This window comes from Panthera uncia, chromosome A2 (genome assembly GCF_023721935.1).
Source record: "Panthera uncia isolate 11264 chromosome A2, Puncia_PCG_1.0, whole genome shotgun sequence".
NCBI lineage: Eukaryota > Metazoa > Chordata > Mammalia > Carnivora > Felidae > Panthera > Panthera uncia.
The window spans coordinates 19,356,981-19,370,175 of NC_064816.1; the positions used below are offsets into that span (position 1 = coordinate 19,356,981).

Consider the following 13,195-nt stretch of genomic DNA (forward strand, 5'->3'; position numbering starts at 1 on the left):
TTTTTTTTTTTTTAATGTTTATTTTTGAGAGAGAGACAGAGCATGAGCAGGGGAGGGGCAGGGAGAGGAAGACACAGAATCCAAAGCAGCTCTAGGTTCTGAGCTGTCAGCACAGAGCCTGAGGCGGGGCTTGAACTCATGAACCATGAGATCGTGACCTGAGCCAAAGTCAGAAGCCTAACTGAGTGAGCCACCCAGGTGCTCCAAATTTGCTACTTTTTATGTACAAGATGCTTTCAAGAAAAATGTTATTCTCTTTCAAAGCCTTCAGACTTTATTTCTGTGTCATTTTCCAAGATACTATTGTCTGGGAATGTTCTCCTTTCTTGTCCTCCACCTGTTTTTTCTCTTTTCTGGGCTTCCCCATGAAGCAACAGGAATGGAGTAAGCCTGAACCCAGTGAGAAAAAAGCCATGTTGGGGGAAGATGTGACAAATGGGCTGGGCTGTGGGCTTTTGTGGCCCATCTCTGGTTCTGTGGGAGGCACTAGCCTCTCACAGCACTTGATGAGCCGTACCATGATCCTGTTGATTCTTCCTCCTGTCTGGGTATATGTGAGGAGGGCTTTCTGCCCAATTTCCTTGCTTCAACCCCTGCAGAGTAGGGAGCTTAGGCTAGGTTCCTGTTACCCTGACTTTTACCCTGATCTGACTTTGAATTCTGGGAAGACTCCCACTGGCATCTGACCAGGGCTGCTAGCCCTGCTAGCTCCTGCAAAGCCACCCTGGGCAGACTGAGGAAATGGGACTCAGAGCATAGGAAATGAGACATAGAGCTTACTGTGCTCTATGGCCTATCTAGGAATACAGGAGTCCACAGGGCCCAGAGGGCTACCCAAAATTGCCTGTAGCAACCTCAGAGCAATGTTTTTCGGTCAGGTCAGAAAGAATATACCAGTCCAAGGAGGTCTCCCCACCAAGACTGAAGACCAAAGGCACAAATTTCAGAAAGCTTAGAGACAGGATCTTAATTTCAAAAATCTTAAATCAGGAGTAGTTTTCTCAAGGTACCAACATTCACTTGAAAGGAAAGTGAAGAATGAGGAGTGCATCATTGACCATCGGGTAACATTTGGCATGCTGGCATAAGATGCACAGCGGTGCTCAGGCTGGCCATGGCTGTGTGCCATTCAGAGACCCAGGTTCTGTGAACAGCGTTTTGGCTGCCGCTGCTTTTGTAGTGGTCATGACTAGAGGAGTACTTTGGACATTGGCCCCAGGAGGAGCCCAATGAAGTGTAATGTGGAGGAGAGAGGTGTCTGCATTACTTATTGAAACTAGAGGTTCCAGATAATAAAGATGGTTGATGTTGAACATGTGCTCTCTCAAGATCACCTGAACATGTGGCATTACATGGCCTTTTCCTGGGTGAGTGGGGAAAATTACACCCCTTTGCCTTCAACTTGGCATGCACTGTGTTCTGAAGAATTTCTTCTCCCTTATTGCATCTTTACCTTTTCCTAACTTCCCTCCAAGGACTAATCCCTAATGTATGTAGATAGTCCAAATTCTAGAGGAGCAAATGTCACCTCAGATCTCCAAAAAGATATTATTCTGCTGACATCTGATTCTTCTTTGACTCTGAGAGGCTGTATGTCTTAGTGCCACTCTGTCTCAGTCCTGCTTCTAGTCTCCTTTTGAATTGGCCATACTCTGCAGGTTTTTCTGGTTCTTCTCAATAGCAGCTGAGAATGGGGGCACTGTAGAATGGGGGAATCTGGAGAAACTCTGCAGCCTTTGCAGAAAGGTAAGGGCTGTTCTGCTAAAGTCTCTTAGTGTGTTTGTCTTTCTCTCACAGGCAGCCAACACTGAAGAGTGATGAGAAGCCTGTGGCCAGTGTTCGTCCTGTGCAGTCCACCCCCATCCCCATGATGCCCCGGCATGTCCCACTGGGAGGCAGTGTAAGCTCTGCCTCCAGCACAAATCCAGCCATGAACTTCCCGATCAACTACCTACAGCGAGCGGGGGTCCTTGTGCAGAAGGTGGTCACCACAACAGGTTGGGAACTCCTAGGTCCTCTTCCAGGGCTGCCTATCCCTTTTAAACTTACTTTGTTCATTCAGGAAGTATTTATTAAACACCTTTTATATTCTAGGCCTTACTACACTGGCACTGTGGGTAAAAATAGAGAAGATAGCCCCTGATCTTGAGGAATTTGCATTCTAATGGAATATCTTAAGAATTCTAACATGGAACTGGGTTTTTTTAAATGTGATATGTAGGATAGACACTGTAGAGATTGTGGAAATTTCACGGGAACACAGAGTTGGTCTGAGAGGTGTGAATGTGTTGAGTCCTGCCTGACTGTAGGGTCAGCTGGGTATAAACTGTCAACTTCCCTAATTAATTAGAATACCTGAATGTCACTTGCTTCTTTCTTTGTGAGTTTGATGTGAATTGAGCATGGTGGGCCAGTGGTAGGAGGCTGGCAGCCCGTCTCTCTCTGCAGTTGGTTCTTTGGGAAGGAAAGCATTTCATGGAGCTGTTTTTCATCTTATTACCTAGAAATATTCATGGTACATAAATTTGAATAAAAATACCTTAGATTTTTGAGTATGAAAATAATATGTGTCCATTATAAAAAATTGTGAAATGACTAAAGACAAAAAACGAGCCCCTTATAATCCTACTTCTGCTGATTCTCAAACATACGTTTTATTCTTTAGTTAGGTGTGGAGTAATGCCAGCAAGGAAGAGGATGAGGCCACTTTTGGAGCCTAAAGTGATGTGGAGCAGATGGATTCAGATGGCTTAGAGAGGAGGACAACAAACAAATATAGAAATAATCATTTGAACTAGAACTTTTTCCAAACTAAAACTATGAATTTTTAATTAAATCAAGGGAAATTGATCAGAAAGATGATCAGATTTTTTAAAAGGTTCTCATTCTCACAGTATTCTTTGCTAGGCAACTGTGAGAGGAGGCCCTGCTTGCTTCTCCTCCCTTGGTTCAGACCTCTGCTCCACTGAGAGGCTTTAGGGAAGCCATTGAGGAACAGGGGTAGACACGGACTTTGCATCTTCTTCCCTTCTCAGTCAGGTAATCTAAATCTGAGGTCTGTATCTTCACTAGATATTGTTATTCCTGGACTCAACAGCTCCACAGATGTACAGGCGAGAATTAATGCTGGTGAGAGCATTCACATCATCCGTGGGACGAAAGGTAAGAGCCCGACTACAGGGCCCATCCTCTACTTTTGGTTCAGAGTGTGGGACTGGGAAGCAGAATAAATATATATGGCCTGAGCTAGAGGGAGGATAGGAATCGTCCTATGTAAGAATGTCACATGTGGAGGGAGCATGAGAAGAAGCATTTCTAGGAGCTTAGCAGAGTTGGGGTGGGCCCAAAAGAGATCTGTCTGTGGCTTAAAAGAAGAGTGTTAGGGTCTCTCCATTCCTGTATTTTTGTCCTTGTTTTTATGGAGAATCTTGAGTTGAGTTTGAATAGACACCATGTTTTGTATCAGTCACAGTGTGTTGATAGTGATGCTATCAGCTAGAAGTGCCTGGGTACGACCTGGTGGTGTACTAATCATGGCAAGCCCCCACAGACATTTCCCAGAGCCAGTGTGGTGACTGGACTGGCCCTGTGGTTCTTACTGTGATTGCATGATGCACCTCAGCAGCAACCATCAGTGGACTTTGAAAAAACAAAGTTTATGACTCACAGGTCCTGGTAGGTGCACAGCACCCCAGGGCCACACAATGAGTTTATAGGTAGAGAAACGGGGAGAGAAGGCCTGGGTTTCTATTAGGATCCAGGAGTTGGGGTGGTTAGAGTTTTGTGGGTTACTCTTTATTGGTAAATTTAAAACGTAAGAGCAGGAATTAGGGAATGGGAAAGGAAAAGCAGGGTCACTCAGGGTTCAATTTTCTGAGTTACTCTGGGCTTTCTAAAAGGGGAACTTCATGGGTAGGCACAGTCTGGTTCCTTATCTACTTGTTTAGTTAGTAGCTGTCATACAGGTGCAATTGGCTTATTTGAGATAGATGCGTTTGAAGTGGATGCCTTGTTAAACAACAGCTTAATGCCTGGCACTCACACTGCACACAGGGAGACCAAAAGTGGAGGGAAAGAGCTGTGGAATGGGTTATTAGCTAACATGTATGTTGCTGTGTTGTCTTACCCACTTGCCCAGAGTGGGGTGGAGGTCTCAATTAGGAAATGTATTGGGTAGATAAATTAGTATCTGTGGGTTGCATGACAGACATTTTGAGTGTGGTAATTTAAAAAGTCCACTGCCTCTGTCCTGCTTATAGACTGTAGACGGAGATGAGATTACTGGAATGAGAAGTCTGGACTGGACATTGTCAGAATGCATTCTGAACCTATCATTCATATCAACCTTTACTACGAGGCTCCCTGAGGCTATTTAGCAAGGAGATTTTGCCATAGCTTCTGTTGGGTCAAAGTACCTTTTAGGCTCAGGGAAAAGATGCCATGAAGTACATGACCCACAGAGAAGATTATACCCAGCCTCCTTACCAGACTCTTCCTAGCCTAAAGCATGGGTCAGCAAACTATGGCCCATGGGCCAAATCCAACCTGCTTGGATTCTGTAACTGTGAGCTAAGCATGGGTTTTACATTTTTAATTGGCTAAAAAAAAAATCAAAAGAATACTGTTTTGTGACACCTAAAAATTATATGAAATTCACATTTCAGTGTCCCTAAATAAAGATGTTTGGAGCACAGCCATGCCCAGCTGTTTTCAATCTATAGTAGCAGAGTTGCGTGGTTGTAACAGAGACCTTTTGGCCCACAAAGGCAAAAATATTTACCAGCTGGCCCTTTAAGAAAAAGTTTGCTGACCTTTAGCCCAGAGGCAGCCCTGACCTTCCAGGAGATTGATATCAAAAAACAGAGAAGGTAGGGTTGTGCCCTATGGGAACAGAATGCTGGTCTTAAATTATTCCTATCAAGGTAGAAGAAGGTGTTGAGGCAACGAGGCTCCTTCTTCCCAGATTAAGAGGACTCCTGCCAGAGTACTTCATCCAGAACCAAGGCAGCCAGCTTACTCTCTTTCACAGCATCCTGTTTATTTTCTCCATTGCATTTCATCTTTCCTGATATTTTCTGGTATCATTGTCTCTTTCTCTAGAGGTTGAGCCCTGTGAGACAGGTCCCTTTTCTGTCTTAACGTTCTTCAGTGTCTACAACAATGCCTCATAGTCACACAGTCTTATGGAGTAAATGAATAATACTGGGTCCACAGTTCAATCGGTCCACTTGTCATTTCAGGGGATCTCAAGAAAGGGCATAAGACCTAATTTTATAGCTGGTTTCCCAGCCCACGATGCCTAGGCCTGGGGTTCCCAGGGTTGGCTGATTGTGTATCTGCTTCTAGCAGCCTTCCTCCTGTTTTTTGTTAGGGACATACATTCGCACCAGTGATGGGCGGATCTTTGCTGTCCGAGCAACTGGCAAACCGAAGGTCCCAGAAGATGGTCGGATGGCTGCCTCAGGTATAGGGCTTCTACTTTCTATTGACCTGCATGGCATTTGTTTGTTTGTTTGTTTTGGTTTGTAATTAATTAATTTTTTGAATAACGTGTATATAGTTCACAATTCAAAAGGTTTAAGAGGGGTAAAGTGAAAAGTAAGTTTTGCTCCCCCCACACTCCCAGCCATCTATTGCTCCTTTCTGAAGGTGCTACTCTCATTTGCTTTCTTCAGAGATACATTATACATATACTTGGTACAGGAATGTGTGTGTGTGTGTGTGTGTGTGTGTGTGTGTGTGTGTGTTAAGTATACATATGTAACTTTTCTCTGTATTTAAAAAAAATTTTTTTTTGATATTTATTTTTGAGAGAGAGAGAGAGAGACAGAGCGTGAGTGGGAGAGGAGCAAAGACAGAGAGAGGGAGACACAGAATCTAAAGCAGGCTCCAGGCTCTGAGTTGTCAGCACAGAGCCCAACACAGGGCTCGAACCCACAAACCGTGAGATCATGACCTAAGCTAAAGTTGGACACTTAACCAACTGAGCCACCCAGGCATCCCATCTCTGTATTTTTATTTTTTATTTATTATTTTAAACTTTATTTATTTATTTTGAAAGAGAGGGAGAGCTCGAGCTCAAGCAGGGGAGGAGCAGAGAGAGAAATCCCAAGCAGGCTCCCCACTGTCAGCGCAGAGCCTGACAAACCCACAAACCGTGAGATCATGACCTAAGCTGACATCAAGAGTCAGACGCCTAACTGGCTGAGCCACCCAGGCTCCCCCTCTATATTTTTAAAACAGATGCTAACTTACTATACTATACTGTTTATTTTTTCACTCACTAGTGTATCTCAGTACTTGTTCCTTACCATTTCTTTAGATGTGCCTTATTGAAGGTGTACACAGGATGCTGTTAGATGGGTATAACACAGCGCATTACCGAGATCCCTGTCCTTGGACATTTACATTGTTTCACTCCCCTCTTAACAGTACTGGTTCATAGTCATGTGGGTATGTCTATAGGATGAATTCCTAGAAGTGGGATTGCCAAGTCAAAGAGTGTGTATGTGGCACATTAACAGTGTTAGGAACTCTGTCCAAGTTCCCCTCTACAGGAGTGCCTCTCATCTATCCTTCCTCTGTGGAGTATGAGCACTAGACTGCTCTTGCTTCCAGCTTTTATTATGGAAATTTCCATACCTCCAGACAAGTTGAAAGAACAGCACGGTGAGCACCCATGTACCCTGCATCTAGGTCCAATGACTGTTACTGTTCTCATAAACTTTCTTCTCTCTCTCCCTTCCTATTATTGGAACTATTTGCAAATAGTGCTGAAGATGTCGTGTCATTTTACCTTTTAAGTACTTCAGCACACATCTCTTAAGAGTAAGGACATTCTCCTCCTAGCCACAACACCATTATCACATTAAAAAGCTTAAAACTCCATAATAGTACCTGCTATCTAGACTATATCCCCGCTTGTCCCCGTTGTCTTTCATGGCCATGGATTGGGTTTTGTTTTTAAACCAGGATGGACCTTTTTTTAAACTTCATTTTCCTTTTCCCTCCCATCTTGGTCACTGGCTGTCTCTGCCCCCAGGAAGAGTCCAACTTGTTGCAGAAATGATCTCTTAGCTTTTCATATTCATTATCTCCTAGAATTCACTTTGGTCGAGTTTCACAGATTGGGTACCTGGGGTGTAGAGAAGTTATATGTCTTATCATAGACTCGTTTCCTAGATCAAAGGATTTCTTTCTTTGTGACTGGGAAAAGTTGACTGGGTGATGTTTGGATATCAAACTCTTTGAATTTGGGGGACCACAGGACAAGGGTTTTTTTTAATGGAATTTTTCCTATACTCTCCTTCTCTCCCTGGCCATTTTGGTTCTCAGTTACCTACATTTTATCCCCAGGTTCCCAGGGGCCTTCTCTCGAATCCACAAGCAACGGCAGACACAGTGCCTCATCACCCAAAGCCCCCGACCCCGAGGGGCTGGCCAGGCCCGTCTCTCCAGACAGCCCGGAGATCATCAGTGAGCTCCAGCAGTATGCAGATGTGGCTGCCGCCAGGGAATCCCAACAGAGCTCCCCAAACTCCAATGCCGCCCTGCCTGGCCCCCCGGCTCAACTCCTGGACAGCAGTGCTGTTCCTGGGACAGCTCTCGGGACTGAGCCTCGACATGGGGGTCATTGCCTCAATAGTTCCCTCTTGGTGACCGGCCAGCCCTGTGGTGACAGGAACCCAGTGTTGGACTTACGGGGCCATAAGCGAAAGATGGCCACGCCACCTGCTGCCCAAGAGTCAGCCCGCCGGCGGTCCAGGAAAGGCCACCTGCCAGCCCCCGTGCAGCCGTACGAACACGGGTATCCAGTTTCTGGCGGGTTTGCCATGCCACCCGTCTCCTTAAACCATAACCTCACCGCTCCCTTCACCTCCCAGGCTGGGGAGAACTCCTTGTTTATGGGCAGTACCCCCTCCTACTACCAGCTGTCCAATTTGCTGGCAGATGCCCGCCTGGTATTTCCAGTGACTACTGACCCTCTGGTGCCAGCAGGCCCCGTCAGTTCCTCCTCCACGGCTACCTCAGTCACTGCCAGCAACCCCACCTTCATGCTCAACCCGTCTGTTCCAGGGATACTACCCAGCTATTCACTCCCATTCTCACAGCCACTCCTGTCCGAGCCGAGGATGTTTGCGCCTTTTCCTTCCCCTGTCTTACCCAGCAACCTTTCACGGGGCATGTCTGTCTACCCAGGCTACATGTCCCCACATGCAGGCTACCCTGCTGGCGGCCTCCTCCGGTCCCAGGTGCCTCCATTTGACTCTCATGAGGTTGCTGAGGTGGGCTTCAGCTCCAATGATGATGAGGATAAGGACGATGATGTGATAGAGGTCACTGGGAAATAGCTGGGGAGCCCCTCTCCACCTCACTCGGGGCCCCCCAGCAGGTTGCCCACCAAGCTGAAAGGCAGCAATCTGGGCTTTCTGAGAATAGGGCACTTGGCAGGAGGGGAAAGGAAGAGGGCAAAGAAAGGTGGTTGACTGTAGTGGCAGGGCTCTGTTGCTGTGTAACAAAAGAGGCAAAATAATCCAACAGAGCAGCAATAGCGGGAAATCAGGGACCCAAAACAGGAATGAAGGGGCAGGGCAGCCTGCCTCTCTTCCTGCCTGCCTTGCTTATGCTGTGTGCTTGCTTGCTTGCCATCTGAGTGTAGAAGCTCACATCCCATTTCTGTCTTTGGGAACATTCTCTCCCAAGAGAGCTGCCTTACTGGGTGACTTAGCTTGGCCTGGAGAGGGGAGGGGAGGGAAGGAGGGTAAGTGAAGGAGGGTGGGCAGGGAGAACAGAATGAGATTTCATATGAAGTGGAGTCTTTCTGGGGGTGGGGGGGAAGAAGCAGACCAGGTGTGTGTGTGTGTGTGTGTGTGTGTGTGTGTGTGTGTGTGTACGTACGTACGTACGTACGTACGTACGTACTTGTATGTAATAGAGCAGGGGTGGAGGTGGGAGGAGAGGGTGGGAGGCACTAAGCGGGAAACTAAAAAATGAATTTATCTTTTTTAAAATGGAAATCAGAGTGTGTTGGTTCATGGCAACTATTAGTATCGGGATGAGCCCAGGAAAAGAGCCATGGAACCCACAAGTTTCCTTCTGGTTGGGTGAAGAGAAGGCCCAGCTAATCCAAGTCCCTGGTTTTCAGAGCCACATTTATTTTAGAATTTGGGAGAAATTATGAGAGAAAATGGGCATTACCAATCTCTGTCTCTTTCCCCAGTGGCTGTCTCTGAGCAGATTTCCCTTCACAGGGTGTGAGATTGTATGCAGAGGCTGGGAGCGGGGGGGAACACTGTGTTGTGTGAGCAAGAGGTCATGCAGTTGTGGCCAGAAAAGACCTTCTTCACAAGGATGGACCTGAGCCCCCAACCTGCCTATCCTTGTGGCCTTTCCTTTCCTTCCCCGCTAGAAAGCTCCATGTTAATTTATTTCTTATGGGCAATTATTTATTATTTGGACTTTCCATGTGTCTTGTTTTTCTTGGGGGGGGGGGGGGGGGGCGGTTAGATTTTAGGAGGGTAGGAGATAGGAAGGGAAATGTTAATATCTCCCAGATCCCATAGCTGCTGGTAAACAAGTCCCAGGTAGATGGTGAATTGACCAAGGAAAGAGAGTTAGGCTTGACCGAGGTTTACACTAAACAGCTGTTTTCGGGAAATGGCCTCTCAGGAAGACCAGTGAATCTTGTGACTGGATAGTTAGTGCAGGTGAGACTCATTCCACAGAGATTGAAACTTGGGATCATGGAGTTTGCCATTGGGAAGTCGGTGACCCCAAATTTGGAGCTGTGTCCTCCTGGGATGACTTTAAGGTAGGCTCTCTATGCTGAATAGTGAAGCTCTGCATAGGTGACTGCTGGGTTGAGAGAATAGACTGCTGATTTCCTATTAGGAAATGTCTTGGCCTCCCCAGCCTGACAGATGATCATTGTGGCCTGGTGTCTGTTATCTCCATCCTCTTTGAAGGAACACAGAGCAGCCCTTCCTCTGTAGGAGCCTTAAGTCTGGCTTTTGTCTTAAAAGAATACATCAGTCATTCTGGGTCTCCTCTTTCTTGTTGCCAGTGGCAGAGGAGGGGGTATCTAGTCTTTAAGCATAAACACTGGCTGTCTTCCTATTGGCTCTTTTCCCCCCTGCTACTGAGACTTTGCTAGGCAGTTCTTTATAAAGAACAAACCTGTCTGGCTTTAGAGTTTTGCCACCTATTCATGGGTCCCCACTGGGCAGCTGCTGCACCTGCCTCTTTCCAGCCTTGGAGGCAGCTTAGCCAAGTCTCCCCTAGTAGTAGTTGCTTCTGCAACTCTTCCGACAAGTTTGTTTCCATTGTTAGAGGGCTTTAGCACATTCTGGGGTATTGTCCCCAGAGAAGAGACAAGGAGATGGCTAATGGGGGTGCATGCATGCATGTGTGTGTGTTTGTGTGCTGTCCAGTTGCACCAAAAGTGGAACTTAAAGAGCTTTCTCTCTCTGTTTTCATAGGTACCCTATCAGACACTTAGCTCTCCTACTCATAGAAGCCTTAGATCTACAATTTAGCTATGCAAATTATTTTAATAATTTTAAAATAGCAGTTCCAACCAGTGCTTTCTCTTTCAGAGGTATCCCAAGAATGATGGTGAAGGGACTCAGTTGGAGTGGGCTCTCAGATTTGAGGCTGGTGCAGTAGGAGCGAGCTAGCCTGGATCTCTGATTTGCAGAGCACACTCACAATCTGGGCTACAACTGATGCCTCTAAGGCCCCCAGAGCACTGGGATGCCAGAGGGGTGTGTGTGTGTGTGTGTGTGTGTGTGTGTGTGGTGTTAGGGAAGGAGGAATATGTCTGTGCTTACCTCTAGGAAATCACAGCAGCAGGCTCTGAGAATCTGGAAATTATCAGCAAAGAATTGAAACCAGTCACTGGAAGGATGGGCCTTTGAAGGTACCAGGAAGTGAATGGGTATTCTGAGAGGCAATACATACCTGCTCTCTACCCACTGATTCCAGGGGCTGGTCTTACTTCAGGTCAGAAGAGGCAATAGTTTGGGGAAGCTGACCTGGCTAGAGAAGCCTTTTTTTGATATGTGCAGCTTATATTGTATAAAGGCTATGGGGTGGGATCATGGGAAATTAGAATGCTACCAGTTTCATGTTTGGGGTTTTTTTGTTTTTTAATCTGAAAAAACACTTTTCTGCTATCTCTTTATGTGTGCTGGTAGGCAAGTGTGCATGCACATCAAACATGAGCATGTGTGTGAGGGAAACAGGAAATGTCTCAGAGCCTAAGAACCATGTTTTACAGCCTCTTTGATCAGAAACACTTGGTGGTGGCTTTCAACCACCATCTAGGCCTGAGTGACGGGAGGATGGTGATAATGGGTGGCGGGGGGGTGGGTGGTGGGGAGGGATGTGCAGTGGATCAGGCATCTCAGCATTTTCCCCTCACCATTGTCTTCCAAAGGATGTTTTCAAGGACCTCTCAAGCTTGATCCATCTGGCTTAGTCTGAATCCTCAGCCTAGGGAATATAGTACTACTTAATGATTCAGGATTACCATTTGTAATGATGTTCAATTTTCTTTTCTTAATATCTTTGTGGATGAAAATGGAACCAGAGACAAAGTAGCCATTTCAGTAAGAAAGTAAATGAACCATGTTGGATCAGATCATTGGATATCTGCCAAGTTCACACCCCTCGAGTTGTGCTTTTTGAGCATCTATCTCTTCACCTCCTGACTTAAGGAGAACTCTTTCTGGTCCTTGGAACTCTCTTCTCTAGGAATTAGTATGTGGTATCTCTGTATATACTTGTGATTCACAACTAAATATGAAATTGCCCTCTCTAGGGCGTGAAGCAGTTAACTGGGGTAAAGTTTTGCTGATAGGTTGAAACAACCAAACTTTAGTGGTCTGGGTGGGATGGTCACTCCCAAAGCTGTCAGCAGAGCAAGGCTGTCTGTCTCAGTCCGTTTGAGCCTGGCATTGCTGTGGCATTGCTCTGGAACCGAGTCCTCATCCCATGGGGAAGGTCTGGGGGTTATACATTCCTTATTCCTAGTGTTCCTGGCCATGACCCCCTTCCTGCTTCCCAGTTCCCTGTGAGTCCTCAGAAGACCAGTCTCCCTTCTGAGTCATGGCCTCCTGTGCACCCAGATAAATCATTCTTTCCCCAGCAAAACTCTGAGATAAGAGCTCTTTCCCCCAACAGACCCCCAGGAGACTTTCTGGCCCTCCTCTGACTTGTTCCCAGGAGATCTGCACCTCAAGGCCTGAGAATGCTGCGCTTTCCATCAGCCACCGTCAGACTCTGTCCCCTCCTACTGACTCTTCTGCCCTATGTGTTCTGATGTGACCCCTTCATGTCTCTTCTGTGCCACTAGCTTGGCCCTAGGCCTTTTATGAATACCAAGTCTTAACGATGAACTTCCCGAGCAGGCAGTGGCCAACTTACTTCTTCATTCTTCAGGGACCTGAGTCTGCCCCTTTCCTCTCTCACAGGTTGGTTGGATATAGTAATCCAGTGCATTGGGAAGAGGTAGCCAGGCAGGCTGTGGAGTCTGTAGTGCAGAGGGCTTGGGGAGATTTGGGTACTTTGTTACCACTACTGGGATGATATTCAGAAGAGGGGACCTCATACTGTGACCTGACCCAGGACCCTTCTCTGGAAGAGAGCTCAGCCCAGGGGTGTGTGTGTGTGTGTGTGTGTGTGTGTGTGTGTGTGAAGGTGCGTGTGTGTGCGCGCGCACGTGTGCATGCGTGTGCGCGAGAGAGAGTGTGCATTCGTGCATATGGGTGTAAACTGTTATCTGGTTGTGTTACTCAGGGTGGGCTGGGGACTCACGGGAAAATTCCCCCTCAGCCTGCCCAAGACTGGTTTTATCCTGTACCCTCTCCAGAAGGGTCAGGGGAAGGGGGTCCAGGTGGGTTGAGGGGGTCGCAATGGATAACCACTAAGGCCACACTGCTGCCGGGAGGAGTTGCGGGGGGGGGGAGATATGAAGTGGCCCCAGGGACCTGGCACCTGGCTTTGGTTTTCCATCTTCTTTCCTCAGGACGCCCCCTGAGGCCTGGGACCTGCTGCGCCTGGCTTTGAGGAGCATCTGTGTCTGGGTGCTCCAGCTGCTGGTGTGATCATGGGCTTCCCTCCTCTCTCAGCAGGGCAGGTGCTCCTGCCCCAGAGACTGGGCAACTGGCTGTTTCTATGACGTATTTATTTTTAC

At 47.0% G+C, this 13,195-nt stretch overlaps 1 protein-coding gene across 2 annotated transcripts in view; it reads left to right on the top strand.

Moving 5' to 3' along the window:
• The window catches only part of RAD54L2 (RAD54 like 2), a 112,124-nt gene extending 103,243 nt beyond the window's left edge, over positions 1–8,881 (top strand). For both annotated transcript variants that reach the window (XM_049640569.1, XM_049640568.1), the window contains 4 exons: positions 1,798–1,997; positions 3,073–3,162; positions 5,372–5,464; positions 7,357–8,881. In XM_049640569.1, coding sequence (XP_049496526.1) covers positions 1,798–1,997; positions 3,073–3,162; positions 5,372–5,464; positions 7,357–8,351 — 1,378 coding nt within the window. In that variant the 3' untranslated portion in view covers positions 8,352–8,881. The remainder of the gene's footprint in view (positions 1–1,797; positions 1,998–3,072; positions 3,163–5,371; positions 5,465–7,356) is intronic.
• Positions 8,882–13,195: the final 4,314 nt, after the last annotated feature.